Source organism: Triturus cristatus, chromosome 9, assembly GCF_964204655.1.
Source record: "Triturus cristatus chromosome 9, aTriCri1.1, whole genome shotgun sequence".
In the NCBI taxonomy this organism is placed as follows: domain Eukaryota; kingdom Metazoa; phylum Chordata; class Amphibia; order Caudata; family Salamandridae; genus Triturus; species Triturus cristatus.
This window is the reverse complement of record NC_140592.1, coordinates 642,681,059-642,708,057: the sequence shown is the minus strand read 5'-3', so window position 1 is coordinate 642,708,057 and position 26,999 is coordinate 642,681,059. Positions and strand designations below refer to the sequence as shown.

The 26,999-nt window shown below is 42.1% G+C and overlaps 1 protein-coding gene across 1 annotated transcript in view; it reads left to right on the top strand.

Moving 5' to 3' along the window:
• The window catches only part of LOC146798423 (mucin-17-like), a 512,003-nt gene that overhangs the window by 197,188 nt on the left and 287,816 nt on the right, over positions 1–26,999 (top strand). Inside the window, exon 6 of the mRNA XM_085627967.1 lies at positions 227–342. Coding sequence (XP_085484093.1) covers positions 227–342 — 116 coding nt within the window. The remainder of the gene's footprint in view (positions 1–226; positions 343–26,999) is intronic.

Genomic DNA, 26,999 nt, shown 5'->3' with positions numbered 1-26,999 from the left:
AAAAAGCGCTTGTTCGCTTGTGCTGTACTGCTCTAATTCTGCAGTAACCAAGTTGTGGTTCTCTACCACTAAGAAGCTTCCCAAAAATGTTGTATTTGCCATAACATCAGAGAATATCTAAATTCGAAAATAGGTTTGGTACATCATCTTTGCTTTCAATAGCACACCTAAAAGTATTTCTGAATGGCTGGCACTCTAACATATAAAACATATCCTACTTTTACAGACACTATAGACGCACGCATTACCGTGGTGGTAAAGATCAATGAAGACTTCAATGCCAATCTGCTCAACAAAAACAACGAGGATTACAGGATCTTTGTCCGAAACTTTAAGACGGTGGTAAGTATGGAATAATTTTGTACTTGGTGTAGGAAATTAGGTTTATGATTGAGGGGATGATATCCCTTCTCAAGCAACAAACATAATCCCTGTCAGGTTAAACTGCAAAGGTCACTAAATTAACCTGTGCTTAACCCTTTGGTAGCTTGGAATAAAATAAGTCAGGCTTAACTGAGAGGCAATGTGAAAAGTATTAATGCAGCACACAAGTCGTAATAAAGTGAAAACCCAAAACACGAAAAATCCCAAACCAATAGAGTACAGTATAATGAATAATATGAACTTGAGATATGTAATTTCACAGTTTAAAGTAAATTTTGCATTTGCAAACACGAAACCCCACTCGTGGGCATTAGGTCGTGCTAAACCGAGGGAAAGTCACAAGTTCAGGCCGACTGTAATAGAGCATGGGCCATATTAACAGACCAGATTAGTCCAGCTGAAAAACGTACCTTCTCAAAGTCCAGCATGAACATTTCAAAGCATCTGAGTTTCACAGAAGTAGCAAAACTGATGCAATCCAAGGGTCCAGGCCCTAGGGAGGCACCTCCTGGGAATCGGGAACTCACTCTGCAATATTCAGGCAGGTCAAGTAGCTTGTCCAGGCACATCCACTTGTATTTCCAGGCAGGGCTACTTGCAACTGCTAGACTGGACAGTTGTAGGGAGGCCTCTGGAGCTTGTTGTGTCCCTGTAGCTCATAACAGGAGGTTAGCCAACTGGCCCTTGGAGTCACTCAGGTTAACTTAGGATGAAGGAAGCAGGTTGAGTCTTTCACTACAAGTAGGACAGACCTCAAGCAACAGTGTAGTCCTCAGGGGGATCAAGGCAAGTCTCAAGCACAAGTGCAATCCTCTGCTAGCAGGAGGACAGTGATCTAGGGAACAAGGCAGGCCTCAAGCAGCAAGGCAGTCCTCCGATGAAACAGGGCAGCACTTCTTCTGTAATATCCAGAGGTCCCAGAATGTACTGAAGTGTTGGTCTGAGGGTCCAATATATTTACCTGGTGCCATCCTTTGAAGTGGGAGAAACTTCTAAACTACCCCCACATCTGATTCTAGAAATAGCCTTCCTGTCCCTGCCCAGGCTCCAAGTGGTCTAGGGTGACAATCGGCCAGTGTCAAGTGCCTTTGGGAGTGTGCTGGAGGCAGCCCTTTGAATTATCAGTACAGCAAGGAACAGCTCTGCCCCATCCTTCCGGGCAGGATGACCCATCCTGCCACCACCTATTCCCCCTTTGTTGTACTGTCTGGGAGACATACACAAAAGCCAACTGCCAACTGCCAACTATTCACAGTCATGTGACTAAGGACACATGCTACAAGCACCGAATGGTTAAGACAAGAAAATGCCATTTCTAAAAGTGGCATTTACAGAAAAGTGTCTTAAAATCCACTTAACCTTTAAAGAGGATTTTAAATTACAATTCTTTTAAGACTTAACTTGATATTGATACCTGTTCACAATCACAAGTTAGCACTTAGTAAATGTATTAAGGTAACCTGATCTATTTCTATGAAGAGTTAGGCCTCCGAGTAATGAAAAACTAATTTGAGAGTTTTTCACTACCAAGAATTAAAACCTGGGATCCTCAACGGGTTACTAATGGTGGACTGCCCTGTGAAGGTACCTCATTTCCTTGGGAACATGCCATGCAAATTAGGTTTTACTCCCTCTGTACAGCTGGTTCTTACCACCAATGAGGCATTACAGAGCCGCATTCGAAGGCAATACACCTCCAAACATAGACCAGAAGTATACTAATGTGCTTTTCTTGTGGTGGGCATCAGAGAATCTCTCTGAGATTTGCCAGGGTACTGAGATTTCTTAGGGGAGTGGATCTCATTTGCAAATGGCTCTTTAGGCAGCTAAGGAGTAAATAGACAGGGGAGAGCAAAAGAGCACTCAAACTGTTATAATCATCCCTAGATTCAGGGTGATTACTATACGGACACCTCTCTGCTCAGAAATTTCTGCCAGAGAACAGAACCACTAAGAAAGGCAGTGGATTTTATGTGATTTTATCTCAGATATTAATTATCTTGTGTCCATATTCAGGAAATGCTTTATGATCTGATAAACAGGCAGGAGGGGGAATTATGTCACAATATTGTGCTGCTTCACCTTAATGATTTCCTTCTCAAATGATTTGTGGTGTTCATTTTCGGATGGACAAATTAAATAGAAATCTTTTCTACTGACAGTATAACTTCCATGATGTTTATAAACTCTTACTGCCTAAGTACAAAGCTGCCACCAGCCAGTAAAACAGTCAATCACACTCTCAAAAGGAGTAGAACAAAAAAGTTTTAGGATTTTGCTCTGTATTTTAAGTAGATGCCATGGGATGTTTTGTTGAATTTGCAGAATGCTAATTAAGCACCAATATGTCCTCTAGGACATAGAAACCAAGGAAGGCGTTCACAAGTTACCACATCCAAACACAAATCAGAAGGGGAAGAGTAAATAGAGCTCAATAGCAGTTTTGTTTGAATTATATTTATTGTGATTATTGCAAATATGTAGCTACATAGAGCATTGAAAATATGTAGATACATAGAGCATTGCAAAGAAAAGCTTACTTAATAATGTAAGGGAAGAGTGATACAACAGAAATACCATTCAACGCTCTATCATGCAGAAGCTTCCCTCCACCTCATCTGCCTCCCACAGGAACTGTCTCAGGAATCTTGCTGTCAAACCACAAAACTACTCAACCAAGCCAATGGATCTTTGTCTGGCTTGCAATTTTTTCCTTTTAATTTTGGTTTTCCTAAAAACCTTTTTTCACTCTACAGATTCATGAGTGTGCAAATGTAGTCACAACAAATCTTTTTCAGTTTCTTCGTCTTCGGCTACTTGAATGGTGCCCATGTCCATAAGCAAGTATCTCCATTTTCGAATCCTTAGAGTTCTTTTTCTTTTTCTTGGGTGGGCCATAGTGGTATTGTCCAGAATATTGCAACCAAGATAATGTCTGACATAAATATCATGCCCAAAATATCATGTGGAAAAAGTTCGCCTCAGTTGACTTCATAATATAAAATCTTCACCCAATGTGGTGGTACTTTTGAGGACATTATTTAGGACATAATATTTCTGCTAAAAATATTCTGACTTACTGCACATCAGGGTATGAGAACCCCTCTGTATTGAGAACCTCTGGCTTTAGTTGACACTTGGATCACAGCTTTATGGTTTATGGTGTGCCCCGGTCTCCCAGGATATTTCCTGCTCCTAGACCCCCATGACCATCTAATGGCAAATGAAGAACCTTGTGGGTTGCAAGCCTTATTTCACTGTTTGGCCCCAAAACATTTTCAAGAAATGGAGCACAAGTTCACTTAATATTATCTGTTAATGCGATTCCTGGAATGCTTAAAAATATACATACAGCGAGCTTCGGTTACCAACCATTGAAGTATTTTTTTCTTAGTTTGTGCTATTGGCTTTTCAAGGCAACATTCCACCTTGCATGAAGAGCTTGCATTGCATTGCATGACAGATTACTTTACATATATCATCTGCACTCAGAAAGGGCTACAGTATGCCTTTCCTGTCTGGCAGATATACTGTTATTAATTCTACAAAATATATGTACAATGAGATTTTAGTTTCCCTGAACCCCAAGAGGCGTATTGCTCTTTCACCTCATGGTATTAGCTGTTTCGTGCATGCATCGTCGTAAAAGCATTGTTTTTGGATTTTTCACTGCAGGAACCCTTTTAAAAAGTATTTTCATTTGGTTTCAAGTGTTAGCCTGTATGGTCACCATATCGGATTCCCATTTTTCTGATTGGGGTGCTAGAAAATGGCTTCCCGAAAACTCAGAACTCAAAAGGGTAGCAACCTTAGGATTAGGCATCCCGCTTGGCTAACAATACTTCCTTCTACGCTTGCTCCCTTTTTCTCTACCCTTATCACCCATTCCTCCTCTCTCTAGTGATGTAAGTTCAGTCCTTCTCCTAATGTGCTCACTAACTGAATCTCCTTCTCAGCGCGAAGTAGCAAATGAGCAGGACTTGCTCTACCCCGCCCTGTGGCTCGCATTCACTGCATTGTTACCGGCAAAACAATTAATTTCCCCGGCACATGAACAGCATCGATTTTTCAGCCAAGTGATTTCAGCGCGCTGTGCAAGCCTCCCGCTCTCACAAGGGCCTCATTATGGTGCAGTTTACCGCACCTGGCAGGTTTTTTGATCAGTAATTTAACCTCGTCCATAAATTCCGGACTTTTTCACTTCTTGTCCACACTGACAATTCTAGCTGCTCACAATTGTCCTGAAGATGAACTCAAATCACTGAGTTCGAAACGTCGTTGACCGCTTACAACATGAACCCTTCATATTAAGTTAAAAAAGAAAGTGGTTCAACCATTGTTGTCAATGCGATGTCTTCTTTTAAGTTCACCCTCACCTTTCATGTCACGCTTATTGTCACTGAATATCTTCTTGTCCCTTCTCTATATTAATTATCGCTCTCTCCTAAAAATCTTTTTCCAAAAAAAAAAAAAAACCCTATTAAACTCCTTACCTTCTCTAAGGTTTTTCTAGTCTGGACCTTTTTAGGCCATTTAGAACCATTGTCTCTCTCCACACTAACTGAATCTTGGCAGAATTTTCACACATGCAGAACATTCTGCTGCAAAAATTCAATTTCCCAGTCAACCTCTGGTGTGCTCACAATTACCTCAAACTTAGATAATAGACATCCTCCTATGTGCAGAGTCTCCTCTTCACTCCTCTCCCAGATAACACTACTTCTCCTTTCTTCATTTCTCCTGTTCTCCCCTCACCTGCCAGGAGCTCTCCCCTCACCATAGAGCATACTCATCTCACAACAGAAGCTATCCTCTCTAACCCAGAGCTCTGGAGGTCCCTCCTCTCCATCTTGTCATCTGATCCCCTCAACTGCGAGGAGCACTCTGTTGTCTTCCAGGACATCTGCCACTACCACTTCTTCAACTAAAGCTGCCAAGATAGCTCCTCAGTGCCTGGAGCTCTGCTCTTGCTCATCAATTTCATCTCGCTCTTCCCAGACTCGGCTCCCCTACTCCTCTCCTCAAAGCCACATGCATCAGTGTAGATAAACATTGTTTTACCTTGCTTTCGTCCATCTGCACATGATGTCAGCATGCACATAATACTTTGCAAACTCACCCTTATTTTCTTGGGGTGTTAGAAAAAGCAACTGCACTGTTTACAAACAGCAAGCTAAATCACTAATCTGTTGAGATCGTTGTGTATTTACAATGCCAATAACTCTGCTTTTAATGTGGTATCAAACGCAGGCATGACTTCTGCTTCCATGTAATTGGGCAAAAAGAGCCACAATCCTAAAATAGTGCACAAATTGTTCTGAATATACTTTTTGGGGCGGATTAGGAAATTAATCTTGAACATGGCCTACAGTCAAACAGAGCTTTTAACAGACCTGAGGGAAGACGCAAATATGATTTTGACAGGAAAGACTGCAGAGCACCCATCTTTCAAAATGTTGGCCCAATAGCTATGCGCTGTATTTCGTTGAAGATGTTGCAGTAGTCCAAGTGGGAAATTAGGGGTGGGCAGAATTTGCATAGTCACGCTACGCAAAGCTCTGTGAAACGGTAAAAAATCTCCGCGAGCATGCAGAGTTCCGCGAAGACGCTGAATTGCTTGTTCTGCCCGTTCGTGATGCATTTTTCCTGTTCGCGAACGCTGTTTACGTGCTCGGGGGGAAATATCTTGCGAACTTGCCAATGCGGTCGCCAATTGGTGTGGCCATCTTCTTTCACTTGTCCCGCCTGCTCGCTATGCGTGTTTCCTGTTTGCGAACGCTGGCGCGTCTGTATTATGTGTTCGTGATTGCACACTCTCGCGGGATCACGCTTCCAGCTACCAAAATCTCGTGGCGCACGCGAACGGATAGAAAAACTCATCGGCGAACGCAGGGATCCAGGTAAGTCACGCTTGCGACAGGCAAACACGCATTTTGAAAGCGCGAACAAGGGAAAAATTCCGCAACGCCGTGGATCGCGGAATTTTGGGCAATTCGGCGTTCTTCGCGGAACGCGGAATTGCCCAAATTCCGCAAGCGGACCGGAATTTACCTCCCAGGCCTAGAAAGAGTATGGCCAAGAATTGTAGATGGTGCAGGTGATATTAATGCCTATGTTCTAGTGTGCTGGCCAATTGAAATTGCCATATTGAGGATCAAGAGTAACTGCAAGTTAATTTGAAGATACTGGTATAATCACACAGAACAACTCTATAATAGGTACTGTCCCCTGACTTGTTCCACCATCTCCAGGTTGAAGTTTCCCAATAATTACCCTTTTCCAGATGACTCTTCCTAGCCTTAGGCGCCCCTCCCATTCCCACCATATATTTCCTTTACTTTGCCATGTCTCCTTCTTGCCCAATCAACTCCCGTCACAGTGCTTCAACTTTTTCACTTGCTCACCTGCTCCTCATCTCAGTTCCCTTTCCCTCTCCTTTGCCAACACTACTACGCATCTGAATTTCTTTCTTCCCATTTCATGGCCCACATGACCTTGTTTACTCTGTTATTGCCCAGTCCATCCCCACTCCGAGCAACTAGACATTAGATGCCCACTGTGACAGGGGGAGTAATGTATGGTTTTTAACGTAGTCAAATCACTGGCCACATCAAAACAACCTATTATTGTCATAAATGTGCTAAGGTAAAATGGCGCTTCAGACAGAACTCATGCCCGAGGTCATGCAACAGGCCATTGGCCCACGTATTGGCTACTACTTGATGGTTACCTTCTTGAAATATTGGAACAGGGGCAGGTGCTAACAAAATTATTATGGCTCTACTTCTTAGTTGAAAGGTGTTTATATCTCTTTTTCTGCACTTGGAACAACAACAATACTTTCAAAAGATAAGTGACTGAGTTTAAGGGAGAAAGTTTAGGACATTTTTCAAACATGCCTACCAAAATGTTTTGAATGGCTTCTGTTTTATGTGTTGAAAGAAGACTGATTGTATTGTTACATTGAGAACTCTAGCACCACTGATAATTTGGGTGCTTTGATAAGAGAGAGTTCTGTGGTGTGAACTGAGAATGGTGTTGCTTTGCTCTATGCAACATGTTAAGAAAAGGAAATATGAAATCAGATAAATACTACAATGCACTCATTCTTAAGTAAATTAGAATGATTAAGCTCTATGATCTCATAGTTGAGTTAAATATTTAGAGCTTAGCAGAGCAACATTTATGTTTATTGATAAAATGTGTTAATGTATAAGGCTTGACAATAGATTCCTCCTTTAAAGGTGTCCACTCGTGATCTCTCTATTAATAGTTTTCTGTTCCATTTTTATTTCCTCAAATTAAAAGTGGGATCAATATCAAAAACAACATTCTGAAACAAAACTATTGTGTCAAAATGTGTTTGAACATCCTGCCTCTATACTTATACAATAATATCGAAAATAAATATAGTTTCACACTAATATTGTTAAAACACATACAAATTACCTACTGGCGCTCGCCAGTAGGTGGTTATAGTTAGGACCTAGTTTCCATAGGAAAAGTGTTTTTTGTTTTTCCAATAACTTTGGCGCCGGTTGACGAATCGTCGCAATTTTTTTTAAACTAGTGACCCGCTCCGGTCTGCTCCTGTCTTGAAAGTGTCTGGGTGATTCGTCAATCGGGGGCCGAGAAAAAAGGGGGGTCCCAAAACACGTATTCCCCATGTTATTTTCCATGGGAAACTTTAGACAAAGCTACAGCCCGAACTGCTGAACGGAATTACACCAAATTTGGCAAAAAGGTAGCCCTTGGTTCAGAAAGAGACCTTTTTGTTAAATGGTGTAAATCCGTTCAGTAGTTTCTGAGAAATTAAAGAAAGAATACGTTTTGATATCTATGGCCGCGGTGGGTTCGCGAACCCTCCCTGGCACGAGCTTCACTCTGGTTGGCTGCCAACACTCCAAACGAGGAAGTGTTGGCAGCCATCTTGTGACTCGGTAGAACCGAGTCACAAGAAAACAGAAAAAAGAGGTTAAAAAACAATAAAGAGGGCAGGGTAGGAACTCCCTGATCCCCGAGGCCTGCTCAGGGGTTCCCACAAGGACCCCCAGAGCCCAAAAAAGCATTTTTTATATAATTTCGGCGGAAACTGCGATGGGGTTGCGAATCCCGCTGAAATTATTTAAAAAAACGAAGCACAGACTCCCGCGCTTCGTTTAAAAAAAGCCCCAGGGTGGGCCAGCTCCCGGGGGCACTGTCAATTCATTAGCGGGGGCCCGCGGAAGCCCCCGCAGCCCCATCGACTGCCACCTATCCAGGGGCTTTAATAAACAACTGCAGGGAGCACGCAGCCTCCCCGCAGCCCCAGGGACCGGTACCTGATAAAAAAATGCGTGGGGGTTCCAAACCCCCACGCTGCCCCGGGGCACTTTTTTAAATTAAATTCTGTGTGGGGGCTCGAGCAGCTCTGTAACGCTTCTTGGAGGTACCTGATGAACTAGTTGGCCCCCAGGGACCCTCAGGATTCAAGGGGACCTAATTCCCCAACTTACAACGTGCTTGGGGGCAGGTTTGCACAGTGGTGCAGGGAGGGGATGGGCCTGAGACAAGAAGTTAGCAATCCTGCAGTGTTGGACTTACTGGTGGTAATAAAAGGGATAGTTGGCCCTCAAGGTTGACATTGGATGCTAACTACTACTCCTGTTACCTCCAGTAAATCCCACACAGGTGGATTGCTAAGAGGCGTTTCGGAGGCCACGCACACCTTCCCCCACCACTCTTGAAACGCGACTGGTATGCTATAGTAAGAAATTAGCATTTAAAAAACCTTTGAAATTCACTGAATAAACCATAGGTTTCAGGGACGTTATAGTAAGAAATTAGCATTTAAAAAACTTTGAAATTCACTGAAAAAAACCATAGGTTTCAGGCACGTTATATTTAGAAATTAAAATTTAATAAACCTTAGAAATTCACTGAAAAACACCATAGGTTCCAGGGATGTTATAGTTAGTTGGACATTTCACTCGTACAAAACCAGAGCAATTCCACCGTTATAGTTAGTTCAGCTAACTATAACTCGCGCCCCCGCAATGAACTGCTGATGATGTCACGTATTACATCATTCATGACATGGTAGATACATCACTGATGACATCTCAGAAGACATCACTGATGACATCATCCAAGTGAAAATCTGATGCACCTCCTCACACTCTAATCTAACCTTTGATACACCCACTGTAAAATACAGACTATAATTTTTGAAACCATTGACACACCAATACCAGTTACTACATATGCACTCACTGATTCCCAGGTCTACACACACATCCACTCATTCACCCATATAATCACTTATACATGCAGTCACTCATCAATACAACACTATCATATGCTCTCATACACCTATACAGACACTCACACACCGCCACTCATCCATGGAGTTACTCACACACCTACTCAGTCATGCAAAGAATCAATCAAATTCCCATTTACTCACATATACAGTTACACACACACCACCTCACTTATTCATACAGATACTAATGCATACTTACTGTCTTATATAGTCACTGATACAAGTACACACTCATCCATACAGCCACTCTCACAATCACAGACTCTCATGTATAGTCATTTATTAGCTCCAACTCTCACATACACTGCCTTTTACATATGTAGTTAGTTGGACATGTACCACTGAGACATCCATTTATTCACCAACACACCCATACACGCACACACCCACCCACACTGCTGTTTCCACATGCACTCTTGAACCCATACACCCAGTGAATCATCCACTCACACATCTATGCACAGAGTCACACACCTCCCACCCACACACACACACTCAGTCTTCCATACAAATACTCAGGCAACCAATCAATTACCCATATAGACACTCATGTAGCTAATGACCAACCCATGTAGCAGCTTACACAACAACAGACAGACTGATACAGACATTCACACAGTTTAGTCACTAACCCATGCATTCAGTAAGACACATTTAATCACTCACTTATACAGTCAGTCAAACACCTACTAAATCCTCCATCCAGACACTTATACACCCACTCATTCTTCAATACACCTTGACATATATATAATATGTATTTAAACTTTACAGAAACACATAGTCACTGGATGATGTCATCAATGATGTCATTTGAGATGTCATCAGTGATGTCACTGACCATGTCATGAATGATGTAATATGTGACATCATCAGCAGTGCATTGCGGGGGCGCGAGTTATAGTTAGCGGAACTAACTATAAAGGCAGAATTCCTCTGCTTTTGTACGGGTGAAATGTCCAACTAACTATAACGTCCCTGAAACCTATGTTTTTTTCAGTGAATATTATATAAAGATATACTTCTATAACACACACATATGTGTGTGCATGTTATGTTTATAATACAAATACATAGTGTAGTACTAACATCAAAAATATATTTTTCTAAATGTATTACTCTTTTGGGTTACTTTTTTAATTTACTACTATGAAAAGCATATATATATATATATATATATATATATATAAACATATATATATATATATGTGTATATATATATATATATATATACATATATTATCTACTGGCGGTCGCCAGTAGATAGTTATAGTTAGGACCGTGTTTCCATAGGAAATCCGCAACATTCTATTTGGAATAACTTTGGCGCCGGTTGATGAATCCTCGTGAAATTTTCAAAATAGGTGGGGTGCTCCGCTCCGCTCCTACCCTGAAAGTCTCGGGGGGATTCGTCAAGCGGGGGCTGAGAAAAAAGGGGGGGTCCCAAAACACGTTTTCCACATGCAATTATCCATAGGGACCTTTAGTCCAAGGTACAGCCCGAACGGCTGAACAGAATTACTTGAAATTTGGCAGAGAGGTAGTCCTCAGCTCAGTGAAGTGCCTTTTGCAGGTCTGGTGTCAATCTGTTCAGTAGTTCCTGAGAAAATCAAAAGTAGAATCATATATATATGTGGGCGGAGCCTAACCACACATCTCATCTTGAGATCTGATTGGCTGTCAGCACTTCATCCAAGAAGTGTTGGCAGCCATCTTGGGACCAATATACATGATAGCACCTCATTAAAAAGCATTGCGGTTAATAGAAGGTTTTAAGACTTTAGTTACATTATAAATCATTTGTTGATGGTACCATACTCATTTTAGGAATTGTGGTATGTTCTAAGGTGATTTCACCATGTGAAAAAGCCTTCTGCTGGGATATCATGATTGAGAGAAAAATATTTTCTCATGCTTTTCCCACAGAGGTTTGGAAGGTGATCTATAAGCTAAACTGAGAGCATATTTTCTGTAAATTCACATTATCTTTCTCAGTCATGTGAGAATGAAGTCTGACATTCTCAGTAAAACATGTACATCCAACAAGGGCAGAGACTGTCAGTTGATTCCTTTGTGTTCTACTGCAGCTTCCCAGAGTGTTCCAAAGAACAACTAGAGCGCTAACAGTCCTACTTATGATAAACGTATGGGACACCTGAAGCCATCTTGCTTGGATTAAAGTGGTAACTCTTAAAACATTTAATTTAAAAAGGAACAAAATGAGGGGGTTCATTTTTCCATAACAAGTATGATTAGTGCTGCAGAAAGAAAAACTAGGGGACATTTTGACTTCTGAAATCCTCTTATATTTCATTAAAAAATTCTGACATGCAGACTGAAACATGCACTTTCAATACCAGCAGCAGTTTTCCCTGGTGAGCAGTAGCTTTACTACAGTGATCTATTGAGCAAAAAGAGTGCTAACATTATGAATTTATGCCAAATGTGTGACACATCTGAATGCCTTCTTGATGGAATCAAAGTAAAAAAATGAAAGTATTTCCTACTGAGGAGACTGTAGTAAATGAGGAAATTAGGAAACTTCATAACAAATAAGTCTCCCAAGATGGCCACCAGAGACAAAAGAGCCCAAATGTAGCCCAAATATCACCCAGATGTAGCCCAAGTATAGCCCAAATACAGAATGTCCCAGAGTGTTCTTAAAAACAACTAGAGCGCTTACTGTCTTCATTATGACAAAAGTATGGCACACCTGAAGCCATCTTGATTAGAATAAACTGGTAACACTTAAAACATTTAATTTAAAAAGGAACACAATGAGGGGGTTCATTTTGCCATAGAAATTATGATTAATGCTGAAGAAAGAAAATGAGGGCACATTTTGAGTGACTTCTCAAATCCTCTTCTATTTCATTAAAAAATTCTGACATGCAGACTGAAACATGCACATTTAATACCAGGAGCAGACTTCCATGGAGAACAGTAGTTTTACTACAGTGATCTAATGAGCAACTAGAGTGCTAACTTTCAGAATTTATGGCAAATGTGTGACATATCTGAATACCTTCATGATGGAATCAAAGTAAAAAACTGAAAGCATTTCCTACTGAGGAGACTGCAGTACATGAGGAAATTAGGAAACTTCATAACAAATAAATCTCCCAAGATGGCCACCGGAGACAAAAGAGCCCAAATGTAGCTCAAAATCACCCAGATGTAGCCCAAATATAGCCCAATGACAGAAGTGTGCAAAACAATTATTATTTTGTGTTTTTGCAGTGTTATATAGTGCAGACTTGTCAGGTATTGGAGTGCTTTACATGAGCATTGGTTACATCACACAAGAACACATTCATTTTGGTTGTAGACATGGGGAGACTAAGTGATTTGACCAGAATCACAGAATGTCGAACTGAAGCAGAAACTCCAACCTGGCTCCCCAGTTGCAAAGTCTGCAGTTCTGAAAGTAACACCACATCCTCTCCCTAAGTGCAACATTTAATCAAGTGGTCAACTGGATAAAAAAATATAAAGATAACACATAATTTAAAAGTGCTTTGTCGCTATTTGAAAACTCAGAAAAGATGTCCTTATTTTAGTCTTTTAGAGCACTAACCATAATTTTGATGCCAATAAGACCCTCTCATATATGTAATTTCTAAAGGAAATGTTCTAGGTATTACAGTTTTGATTACATCAAGATGACGTCAGGCGTTCCACACTTTTGTAATAAATATAGAATGTTAGCAATTTAGTTGTTCATTAGGATACTGTTGAGAGGCAGAGGCCAGGGGCACAGACTCTGAAAATTGAAGGCAGGTAGGAGGGTGCAAAGGCAACAATTTAACAACACTGAGCAGGCAGGAAGGGCCGTGGCAGCACAACAGACTATGGAGGGCAGTGGAAAGGGGGGCAGGGGCAACAAACCAACAATACAGGACTTGCAAGAGAGGCTGTGGCAATGTAATAGACCATTGTGTGCAGAAGAAGAGGCAATGGTAGTACAACCATACATGCCAACAGACCCGATTCAGCCAGGAAACGTCCAATGTTTTTAAGCTCAAATGGGCTTTATTTGATCTGTCTCCTGTCTACAATCTCCTGTTTTTCAATGTAACTCAAAGGGGAAAATCAATACCCCAGTTTTTTTTCAAAATCTCCCTCTTACCAAGTTCAAAATGTTCGCAAGTATGGTACATTGGATCATGGAAGGAAATGGGGTAGGGACATGGACTTGGATAACAGAGGACAGGAGGAACATGGAGAGGTGCACCAAACTGACCCTGCAGGGCAGGCATCAGGGTTTGCAGCAGCACAATACACCACACAGGGCATGCGGGACGGGAGTGCAGCACAACAATCCATAGAAAGCAAGAGGGAGGGGACAGGACCATGCATATGGACAACAGAGAACAGAGGGGCAAGAGGCAATGGTAGCTAGCTGACCATAATGGACAGACAGGAGAGAAAGCTGCAGCATAACAGGCCATAAAGGGCAGGAGGGACGGATCAGAGGCATTACAATGGAACAGACAAGCCAGGAGGGAGGGAGTAGGGGTCTGCACATGTAAACAGAGGGCTGGGGGCAAGGGGGCAGGGCAGGAGCAGCAAGATAGCCATGGAGGTCAGACAGGATGGGCACTAGAAGCAAGACACACCATGAAGAGCAACAGTGAGACTGTGATGGCATACACACAGACCATGGAGGGAAGGTGGGAGGGGGTCAGGGGCAGCTAACTGACCACACAGGGAAGGTGGGAGGGGCCATGGCAGCACAGAAGACCATGCATGGCAAGTGGGAGGGTTAGTGGCAGCACAATGGATATGATGGGCAAGAAGGAGGGTGCAGGGGCATGCACAAAGGACGATGGAGGATATAAGGGAGGGTCAGGACCTGTGCACAGACAAGAAAGTTCAGGGGAAGGGGCCTCACAACAGACCGCACGTGGCAGGCAGGAGGAGCAGTTGCAGCACAACAGACCAGGGAGGGCAGAAGGGTGTGGCAGTACAATGGACCATGTAGGACAGGAGGAAGAGGATAGGGGCATGGCATGTGGACAGGCAGGGTGGAGGTGGCAGGGACAGGTTACAGTCATCTGACAATGCTAGGGAGGTGGGAGGGGAGTGGCAGCTCAACAGAACACTCAGAGTAGATAGGAGTGGCAGGTCCATGGAACATGGTGGGCAAAAAGGATGGAGCAGGGGCATGCACAAAGACATCGGAGGGCAGGGGGAAGGAGAATAGGGGAAGCAAGCTAAGCACAGAGTTTAAGCAGGAGGTCAATGATGGGGCATAGAATTGGGCAATGGAGGGCAGGAGGAGGGGACTGGTACATCATACTAAATTGAGGGCAGTGGCAGCACATCAGACCATGCATGGCAGGAGGGAGGAGGCTAGTCCATGGATTCACACAACAGAGGATAGGGAGGAGGGGGATGGGGCAGCAAGCTAACTGTTCAGAGAAAGCGGGTATTAGGAACTTTATTGTTTTTAAAACGTGTGTCTGTGCGAACTACTTAAAATATGAACAAGTATGCAGCATAATCTCACTTTTATTCAGGAAGAAGAGGACGTTTGTGACTGTGACTGTGACTCCGGGCTCACTTGGCAGAAACACCCCCTGACCCTCCACCCCTATCGCAAAATGTAATGCCCGTGAAAAGGGTAGGTGAACACAGTGTTATATAGAACATAGTCCTGAGAGCACGATTGAAAATGAAAACTAGATATAGTGTATGGTATACACTATGCACCAAAAAGTGTGATATAAGATGAACCGGGCGTGAAATATAATATGCAATACATTGTGCGCAATGACAGATTCATTGGAGAGCGCGAGATAGCACAGGCACTAGCGCGTGCTATGCGATGTGCGCCTTGGAGTGTAATATGCACAGGGCAGTGTTGTGTAACCTAACTAGTCTCTAAAGTTGTAATATAAAATACGTGCTGGGGAGTGTAACGTTGCATATGCACTGTGACAAAGATATGGATCCCAGATTGTAATATGTATGGCATAGCACTGTGCCTTATAACATAGGCATCGAGGAAGGCACGTTAGATGGGGCAATATAACCCGTGCGAAAACAAGTGTGGCATGACATATTCACGGGGTGGTGTTACAGTGCACATGGGCTAGAGAGTGTCATAGCATATGCACTAGCTGGTGGAATACAACACAGAGGTGTGTGGCACTCGGCAGGCAATGGTGGGTGTAACACAGCATTGGGCTCTGCCAGGAGCATGCTGTGACTCTCAAGTGATGCTCGTCCCCTTTCCAGAGAGTAAAATAAAAAGTATTACACATCCGGCAGTGGATGTGTGTTTTATTAACCGTGAGGGGGGTTTCTTACATAGTTTTGGTCGAATTTTTGTCGAATCCCCTTTGAATGGCTTGGTGTGCATGTGTATTAAATGTGCCCGTCAATAGCTACCCATGTTTGTATAAATAAACGACAAGGGTGTCTACCGGGATTAGGCACGGTAGGGCATCAGACATGTCAGAGCTTCACTAGGGGTGTAAATACATTCCACGTGGATTCATTGTATGCATAGTCGCCTTTTAATGAATATCACTCAAATCGTCATGGTGATAGGTACGTACGGTTTGTCCAGCATGTCCTAGGTGTGTCTATAAATATATATTTTTAAAAAATAATAAGAAACAGTGGCCGGCCCTGGGGATCGAGGGTCAAAAAAATATAATTAGGAGACAGGCCCTGGGGGATGGGGTCATCAGGGCCAATAAATTAGAATAAGAAGGACCACACAGCCCCCCTTCTTAAAAAATTAAAATAAATAAAAGACTAGCATCGTGCCGGAGGCCACGTCCCCTCCTTGCAGCACTCTGCAAACGCGCCCCCTGGCGAGTTGTAAGTTGGGGAATTAATTCCTCTTCAATACTGAGGGTCCCTGAGGGCCAACTAGCCCAACAGGCATCTCCAGTATGCGCCAGGGAGCTGCGCTGCAGACAGGTGTTCTGAGGCCAAGCCCCTTTTTACACCTCTCTGCAACGCAGCTCTGTGGCGCTTACTGGAGGTACCTAGTGGTCTAGTTTGACCCTACGGACCCTTAGGATTCAAGGGGACTTAATCTCTCAACTTAGAACAGCCACAGGGCACGTTTACACAGTGGTGAAGGGAGGGGACGGGGCCTGAGGTGACGTGTGCAAACACGCACTATGGCACGTTTTTAATTGGGGATATAATTTCCCTTCAATACTGAGGGCCCCTGGGGGCTAACTAGCCCACCAAGTGCTTCCAGTAAGCGCCACTGAGCTGCATTGCAGAGAGGTGGTCCAGGCTGTGCCACTTTTTACACCTCTCTGCAACGCAGCTCTGTGGCACTTACTGGAGGTACCTAGTGGGCTAGTTGGACCCTAGGGACCCTCAGGATTCAAATGAACTTAATCTCCCAACTAAAAACAGACACAGGGCGTGTTTACACAGTGGTGAAGGGAGGGGACGGGGCTTGAGTTAACGTGTGCAAAAACGCCCTGTGGCCTGTTTTAATAGGTAGTTTTAATCCCCCTGCCCTATTATATACTAGGGGCTAACAGAGGAGGTCATGCTAATTACAGGGGGACCCCAACGCATAATGTTCCCTAGTGTATGTAGTTGTTTTCACTGTATTCTAAGTGTCTTTTAACATAGCACTAGCTCTAGGACTGGTTAGTCAGACTCAGTTACCACCAGTATCCGTCTGAAAAAGTTGAGGGTACAGGATGATTTTGCAACAAGGATTCTTTCTGCTCTTCTTTTTGTTCTTTCTGCACGTTATCCTTCTTCCTGCAGTTTTCTTCGTCTTTGAGGACTTCTGTTGCTTCTTTCTGCACTTCTTTTTTTTCTTTCTGTGCATTTTTTCTTCTTTCTTCACATGTCCTATCTCTGTAGGCATAGTTAGAAATTAGCATTTAAAAAACCTTTGAAATTCACACAAAAAACCAGAGGTTTCAGGCACGTTATAGTTAGGAATTAGCATTTTAAAAAACCTCAGAAATTCACTGAAAAAACCATAGGTTTCAGGGGTGTTATAGTTAGTTGGACTTTTCACTTGTACAAAACCATTGAAATTCCCCCGTTATAGTTAGTTCAGCTAACTATAACTCGCGCGCCCATAATGCACTGCTGATGACGTCACATATTACATCACTCATGACATGGTCAGTGACATTACTCATGACATCACTGATGACATCTCAAATGACATCACTGATGACATCACTGATGACATCATCCAGTGAATGTCTGTTTTTCTGAAAATTAAATATGTTTTATATATGTATATCTCAAGGTCGATGGAAGAATAAATGGGTATATAAGTGTCTAAATGGATGATTTGTTTTTGAAAAATTGATTGTGTAACTGACTGATTAAGTGTATCATAGTGAATACATGGCTTAGTGAGTAATGTTTAAATATGTAAATATCTGTATCAGTCTCTCACTTTGTGTATAATTGGCTGCATGGGTTGGTGAGTAGCTACATGGGTGTCTATATAGGTTATTAGTTGGTTTTTTGAGTATCAGTCTGAGTGTCTGCATGGTTCGGTGGGGGGTATTACGTAGTGCATAGGTGCATAAATGAGTGACTCACTGTTTGTATGTGTTGAAGACAGCATGTGTGCAGGACTGTATGGGTGGATGAGTGTGTGTATGGGTGTGTTAGTGAGTGAATGACTGTCTCAATTGTGTCTTTATGAGTAACTACATATGTTTTAAACTAGTATATGTGACTATTGGTGTATATAAGTGAGTATATGTGAGAGTGAGAGATTGAAAGAGTTCCTGTATGAATAAGTATGTGTTTCTATAAGTGATTGTTTAAAAGACTAAGTATGTGTAAGTTTCCGTAGAAGTAAGTGTGGTGGTGTGTGTATAACTGTATATGCAAGTAAATATATGTTTGATTCTTTATTAGCATGAGTGACTATGTGTGTGAGTAACTCTATGGATGAGTGGCATTGTGTAACAGGATGTATAGGTGTATGAGTACATATGATGAGTGAGTACATGTATGAGTGACTGTATAGGACTGTTGGTGAATGAGTGGATGTGTATGTGGATCTTAGAATTACTGAAGAGGTTGTTGTAACTGGTATTGGTATGTCCATTGTTTTGAAAATTTTAGTCTCTATTTTTGAATGTGTGTATCAAAGGTTATATTAGGGTGAGAGGAGGTCTGCCACTCTATCACAAGGATTTGTCATTTGGGATGTCATCAGTGATGTCATGAGTGATGTCACTGACCATGTCATGAGTGATGTAATATGTGACGTCATCAGCAGTGCATTGCGGGCGCGCGAGTTATAGTTAGCTGAACTAACTATAACGGGGGAATTTCAATGGTTTTGTACAAGTGAAAAGTCCAACTAACTATAACACCCCTGAAACCTTTGGTTTTTTCAGTGAATTTCTGAGTTTTTTTTAAATGCTAATCCCTAACTATAACGTGCCTGAAACCTATGGTTTTTTGTATGAATTATATATATATATATATATATATATATTGCCTGTAAAGTCTTCCCCAAAATATCCGGAAGAAAAACGAAGCCATGTGTGGTTTGAGCAAATCTTTATTCCTCAGTCAGCCGCTCGCCAAAAGCGTTTCGAGTGCGTAGCACACTTGTTCACTGACGTAGAGATAAGTTTTTAGCGGCCATTTAACTTTGCTTACACGTGACTTTTCAACTACAAATTTAGTGTATAAGAAAACAGACTCGTAGTTTTACATATATACACAATTGTATACTGTTGGCAACAAAATGGAAATCATAATCATGTATTATTTCATCAAACTTAAATACTGAATAATGACCCAAAATGATTTCACGTTTGTGATCAGTTACAAATATTACTTGTATCAAATATTTGTCGATAATAATGCCCAAGTGGGCCTTCTTGATTAACCTTGTCATTTTGGCCCAAGTGGGCAATTGCCAATACAATGCATTAATTCATAGAAAAAACCAAGTCTTAAAATTGTGTGATGAAAGCATTTCTTATAAAAGCTTTTGTAGGAACTGATTATTAAAGATGCGTGTACATATCCTCTTCAATATTTAAACCATCTGGCTGTTTTGAGTTCAATTCTATTATATAGCGCAACTCCAATCTCCTCAGTTGTTTTTCTCTATTGCCTCCCCTGGGATTTTTCTCAACGGCATCTATCACATAATATGTTAAACCCTCTGTTCGTTTACTGTGGAATTTCTCAAAATGTCGAGCGACAGGATATGCCCTGTCACCGTTTTTTATTGCTCTCAAATGTTGAAGCACTCTTTTGTGTGCTTCTAGGATTGTGCTGCCCACGTACCTCAAGCCACAAGGGCATTGAAGCACGTAGACAGCGAAATCCGTTTTGCAAGAAAATTTTCCTTTTACCTTTCGCAATTTTTTACTTAGACCTGGTTTGTACTTCTCTGTATTGACACCATATGTGCATGCTTTGCACTTGGTGCATTTTACAAATCCTTGTTTCTTCGTTAACCAAGTTGTTTTGGGTTGGGATTTTTTTAGAGTATTTCTAACCAAGGTTTGCTTGAAAGATCTTGCTTTGCGAAATGTGATTTGCGGTCTGCGGGGGACTATTTTTCCAAGGATTGAGTCATTCTTAATCACATGCCAGTGTTTATTTAAAATGCCTCTAAGTTTAGTATGCTGTGTGCTATAGGTTGTGATGAATCTCCCTGGTTGGTTCAAAGCCATTTTCTTATTTTTCCCCTGATCCACTTCTTTTTTCTCAAATAAGATGTCTTCTCTCTTTTTTCTTTCCACTTTGAAAATTGCACTGTCTATCCATTCATCTGGATAACCTCTTTCCCTGAATCTCTCTTTCACTACTCTCAGTTCTTTCTCTATTACCTGATCATTGCTGCAATTGCATTTTGTGCGTATGCATTCACCGTAGGGAATACTCCTTTTAAGATTTATCGGGTGAAAACTTTTTGCATGCAAGATAGTGTTGCTAGAGGTCGGTTTTCGGTACAGTTTGGTTTCTACCTTACCATTTTCGATGTACACTGTCAAATCTAAAAAGTTTACTTTGGTTTTACTTATTTCACTTGTAAACTTTAAGTTGAGGTCATTACTTTGTAAACTGTTGATAAATGACCTGGCCTCCTCTTCTGTACCTTTCCATACTACGAACAGGTCGTCGATAAAGCGACTCCAATGTAAAATGTTATTCTCCCATTGTTTTTGGTACTGCGACCTGACCACCTGCTCCTCCCACCAGCCTATATGCAAATTAGCATAGCTGGGGCGAAGCAGGTGCCCATCGCAGTACCGCACACTTGATGGAACAACTCGTTATTAAACATGAAGTAGTTGTTTGTCAAACATTTTTCACTCATTGCCAAAAGCATTTGGGTATGAGCCCACATTGTAATAGGTCTTGTTCCCAGAAAGTATTTAACAGCTTTTATCCCATCGGTATGCCGTATACTCGTGTAGAGTGTTGACACATCAATTGTTATTAAAAGATAGTCATCCTCCCATGGCAAATCATAAATGCCTCTCAAGAAATCCCCTGTGTCCTGGATATAAGAGGGTAAAGTTTGAACAAGGGGATTAATGAAGGAATCTACATATTTTGAAGTGTTCTCCAAAGCGCTTCCCATTGCTGAAATAATCGGGCGCCCTGGCGGTTCTGAAATATCTTTATGAACCTTGGGAATTAGATAAAAAACTGCTGTTATTGGATGCTCGATTTTTAAAAAATTATACTCATCATGATTGAGCAAGCCCTGATCAAACCAATTCTTCAATTGAATGTTGTATTCATCATTACTGGTAAACATGACTTTATCATCCACTCGTACATAACATTTTTTGTTGTTGAGCTGTTTATATGCCTCCGTAAGATATTTCTGTTTGTCCCACAGGACAATATTGCCCCCTTTGTCCGCGTTACGCACAATGCAGTTCTCATTATCGGACAGTTTTTTCAATAAGGCTTGATACTCATTTTGTTTGGCATATTTACTAGTCAAATTGCTTGTGTTCATTTGACAACTCAATTTCTTAAGTTCATTTGTGACTAGGTCACAAAAAATGTCAACAAAGAAAATGTTTTTTCTTATTAATCCTGTGCAGAAAAGTGTACCTACCAACAAAATTGCACCCACTATGGAAAGACCTACAACTACAACAAGCAGATTACAAGTCGATGACTTCGATTTAATGATGGAACTCAAATCAATGGATACAGCATGCACATCTGGAACAGGCATAACAGATGCAGAAACAATGGCACAAGATGAAGGTTTATCTATTGCACAAGGAGCACCAACTGGTTTCAGACCCACTTCACGGTTCACATTTTTTGTGACCTAGTCACAAATGAACTTAAGAAATTGGAGAACACTTCAAAATATGTAGATTCCTTCATTAATCCCCTTGTTCAAACTTTACCCTCTTATATCCAGGACACAGGGGATTTCTTGAGAGGCATTTATGATTTGCCATGGGAGGATGACTATCTTTTAATAACAATTGATGTGTCAACACTCTACACGAGTATACGGCATACCGATGGGATAAAAGCTGTTAAATACTTTCTGGGAACAATGTGGAAATATGGATTTTTCTGGTCAGTTATGTCCCCTATCTTGGACCCCAACGGTTCTATGTGCATGTCACAAGTACATGTATGTTCTCTCCAGTTCCAGTTTCCAAAACGCAAACATATGTGCGTCCACCGTCAACATGTTCTCTGTCAGATCCGCCATCAATGGGCTGGATATTCGATTCTTAAGTATGAAAGGCCACCGACTTTATATGGCTAAGTCACTCTATTTTTACAGTTCAGGCAAGTAGGCCCGATTCTGTCCTCAAAGCCTTCCCTGCTCTCTGTCTCTGACAGCTTCAGCTTGAGCTCGCATCTGTATCCATGAACTTTGTCCTACTCCCTGTGCAGCTAACGGTGCCTGCCTCGACCAGTTTTGACTGCCTGCCAAGAAGCTGTATTTCACCTTCGAATTATCTACTTTGCTCTTCAGCCGATGCATTCCTGTCCAGTGATTTAGGTAAACATTTCCTTTAACTCACAAGCAAAGGACTCGGCCTTTCCGTCCTCCTGCAAGTAATTCATAGCCCTGTTTCCATGGAAAGTTTTCTGCCCCTCGCATCTCATATAGACACTTAGACGCTTGTACACGCACACAGTCAGTATAGAATAGATTCTGTCCGAGAGTCTCTTCTTGTGGATAACATAGTTCTCTAAACATAGGATGTTAGATATGATTTGGGATTAGGTTGACTTGACCCCCCAGACTTCTCGTCTCCACATGTAGAGCTAAATGTCAAGTCCCCTTCACCCCCTAGTTGCACGTCAATCACACGTCATGCTGCTGCGCGCGCATCTATGTTAAGTATTATCTTATAGATCCACCTATGTATTACATCATAGCCAATCATGTTCCTTTTTACTCATTATTACACCCATTTTCGGCTACGCACACCAAACGTCAATGTCCTTATCAATTGTTACGCCTACTGTATTCACTTCATTGTGATGTATGTATTATAAAAGTTACTGCTTGTCAATAAAGTATTGTACTTCACTTCCTGAACCCTCGTGGTGACGGAACCTGAAGGCCGCCACTCGAGTCGGCCATTTTGGAATAAAGACCATTCAGAAAATCTCTTATACCACGGATTCTGCCTCTTGTTATTTTGAGCTATTTTACTTTACTTTAGATTCCGTATGAAATTCAGTCAAGGTAGAAAAAGAATATTTACCACATAATGGCGCCCGAACAGGGACACTTTCTCATCTCACGCGCCGGCGGTGCGTTGCAGGCCCGGTCTCCTGCCACAGCTGGACGGACCATAAACGCGTACCAGCAGGATTTCCTGTAAGCTCCCTCCGGTCAAGCGGGGGCGACTGAGGCTGCGATCAACCCAGACGAGGCGGTGAGAAGTGCGAAGTATCCCGACCAGAGCCTAGCTGAGAGAGCAAGATCCGAGGTATACAGAGGCCCACCAGGTTTTCGAAATCCCGATGTCCAGAAGGTCCGCTGTCCGCAGTCATCGAGTCCCGTTCATTCTCTGAGGCCTTCCGTTTCAAGGAGCTACTCGGTGAGTACCATCGCCGGGGAGGCGTGTTGACAGCACATAGGTTGTGCCGGTCAAGACGGATTTGGGTACACAAATCCGGTCTGCACTGTTTAGCAGTGTATATGTACTGTTTAGCAGTATATCAAGTATTCCGAAGTATTCAGTTATTGTCAAGAATTCAGCTTGGTGACTAGTTATGCAGACTGTCATCATCGTCGGTCATTTTTAAAATGTTTAATGTTTAATGTTTAAAGTGTTCAAATGTCTTGCATATTGTGGTATGTATGATTGTTCATTGTTCACCGTTCATTATTGTGTTTTCCGTATTAAGTGAATTCAAGAGTAAGTATCAGATCAGTTGTCGAAATGCCGCTCTTCTCGAAGTTAAGACAGATTACTACCAGAAAAGGGGTGCTCGAAGAAGCAGTTCCTATTCCTCCTAGGGACACTCCAGGGCATTTTATGTATCACAAGCATGGCTTAGATGCCATATTATTTCTTGATTTATGGGTAGACTATACCAAGGGATTACCAGAAAGTCAGAGATGGCCCACAGCAGGGACCTGGGATGCAGAGTGCATCATGAAAGTGGAAGAAGAGTTATGGAAAAGAAAAGTCAGACAGTCACAGAAAGACGCCGTTGAATTATGGCGTAAAGAATCTCATAGACGTACAGAAAAAGCACGTAGACAAAAGGAGAGGAGTAAAGAGAGTTCAAAGGAAGTTCAAGAAAATATATTAATTGAGGAAGGTATCCGAGTGAAATCAGAACAAGTAGATAGACAAAGAAACGCTCTTATGAGTGGTATGTACCCCCTCCTAGCCGAAGGACTACCTAAGGCTGTTCCAGAGATGCCAAAAGACTTGCCACCCCCATTATTTCCAATTAGGGTACATCCAAAAGGGCATCCCAGAACCGCAGAAGATGTTTTTCTTTCCTCATATCTAGACGACGCAGCTCCCGAGTATGCTAACCCCACACCACATAGACCGTCTGGCGGAGGGGTTCAACGTCAGGATCAGGTATCTGTCCCCGTGCAACAACAAGTCCCGACACGAGCTCCGGCAAGCACATCTGTTTCCGCATCTGTCCCCGCAATCGATTCTACAGTGGTATCGACACCTATAGTTGCTGTATCACGTTCGACGAATCCATTCACACCCGACGCCCCTGAAGGAGCCACGGGAGGTGCAAGCAATACTTTTACGCCACCTAGAATAAATAAACTTGTTTTTCAAGAATCAGCGCATTCACGTACACCCAAGTTCGTAAGTGAACGTACGCTTAAGGAACTCCTTATAGATTGTAGATATGACCCGGTGGTCGGTAAAGAGGACGAAATGGTCCTGGCATCCTTACGTATCAGACGAGCCGCAGAGTATTTAGCAAGGTTACCAGGAATGATTACGCATCTAGATAAAATATATCATTTTGTCCAAACAGGGCGAGACCCAGAATGTATTAACAGAGCTATGGAATTCCAGAAAGTAGAGATACAGGGGGAACTGTTACGTTTCCTCATAAACTGTGTGATCAGAAATCAAGACCGACCGGGGGTAGACCCGAATACAATGCTTACTCTTACAAGATGGAGCCAGAATAAATCAGAAGGGAGACACGATAAGAAAAACTGTATAATAGCCATGTGCCGAAAAATCCGTAGAGAAATAGAACGTATTCACGAAGAAAGATTGGAAACAGACGAGTTCGAGCAAGATGAAGTATCCGAATCAGGGAATTCCGCAAGACAGTCAGAAACCATAGCATACGTAGGCAGAGGAAGACCCTGTGATAATACTAGATACTTTTCTGATCCCATACACTCAGAATGTCCAAATAATAGCAGAACGTATCCGACGCCTGTAATAAATTTAAAGTCTCCTGAACATTTGTTCCAAGCCGCAGATAAAATACTACGAGGACGAAGGGGTTACCATCTCCTCGATTCACTGGATGAGCAAGAATTAGCCAGATCAGCCGTTCACTGGATTGACAGTCCTGAAAAATACGGTGATGAGACCGTAGCACACACGTTTTTTAACCTTAGTGCAGATGAACAACGTCTAGCTGGAATCTATATGATTCAGCAACTCCTTATACTGTATAAAAGCCAACATGCTGACCCTGGTCCTTTACCTGATATATTAACGGAACTACTCACGAACAGATGGAGAGGTTCTAGTAACAAGTTAATTAAAGAAATATTAGTGTCACGTAAACAGTATGTCCTTTTTGTAAGTCCGGATTCTTTCCCGCTGCCCCGCAGAGAAAGAACGCCGTATTATATGGATAGACAAAATCCCTTACGAGAAGTGCACCCAATAAAAGGCGAAGACAATGAGTTTCACCGTGTATTTGTATACACACCCATATCAAAAATTGAATTGTTAGAAATGAAGAAAGTAGTACCAAGTCATGACAAAGACCCAGCGGGTTTCCACCGAGAAATTAAGGACATGTTGCTGATGGGAGAGTATACCTATCCTGATATTATGACGATATTAAAGGTGCTCTTACCTGCTGGCATTTATGAAAAACTGAAAGAAAAAGAGTGGGAAGTGGGAGACCAAAAGATAGATTGGACAGCATTAGAAACGGAAGAAAAGGCCCGAGCTGCAGGTTCAGGGCTCGGGGATAAAGTCAAAGCATTACCAGGTTTACTAGTACAAGTACTGCCACGTTTATTAACTACGAAAAAGGAAGATTGGGGTGCAATCACGGCCTGTAAACAAAAGCATGATGAAGACACAAGTGACTATTATGCCCGTTTTGAAAAATGTTTTGGAATAAATAGTGGTATAAAAACAAGTAGTGAGTCGTATCCACATTTATTTGTGACAAAATTAGTAGAAAATGCTTTACCTCCAGTAAAGAATAGAATATTGAAATTCGAGAGTACCTGGCAAAGTAACACTCCGTCACAAATGCTACAAATGTTACAGTATCATCACAATAGAATTAGAGATGAACAAGAACACGAACAAAGACGTATGAAAGATACAAAAATGAAAATGCTAGTGTCTCAGACAGTACCGGCTGAAGGACATAAAAAGGGTACGACACAGTCCGATTCAGCAGGACCGGTAAAAGGAACATGCAATTATTGCAAAAAGCCAGGTCATTACGTACACGATTGTCCAGTTCTAAAACATAATATCGCCATAGGTAAAACACAAGAAAGATCACGGCCACATAGACAAGATCAGAATGAACAAGGAGCTATGCCGCATTCCCAGGCCATGCCAGCCGCACAACAGCCAATACAGTTTGTGCCAGCTGCACCACCGTT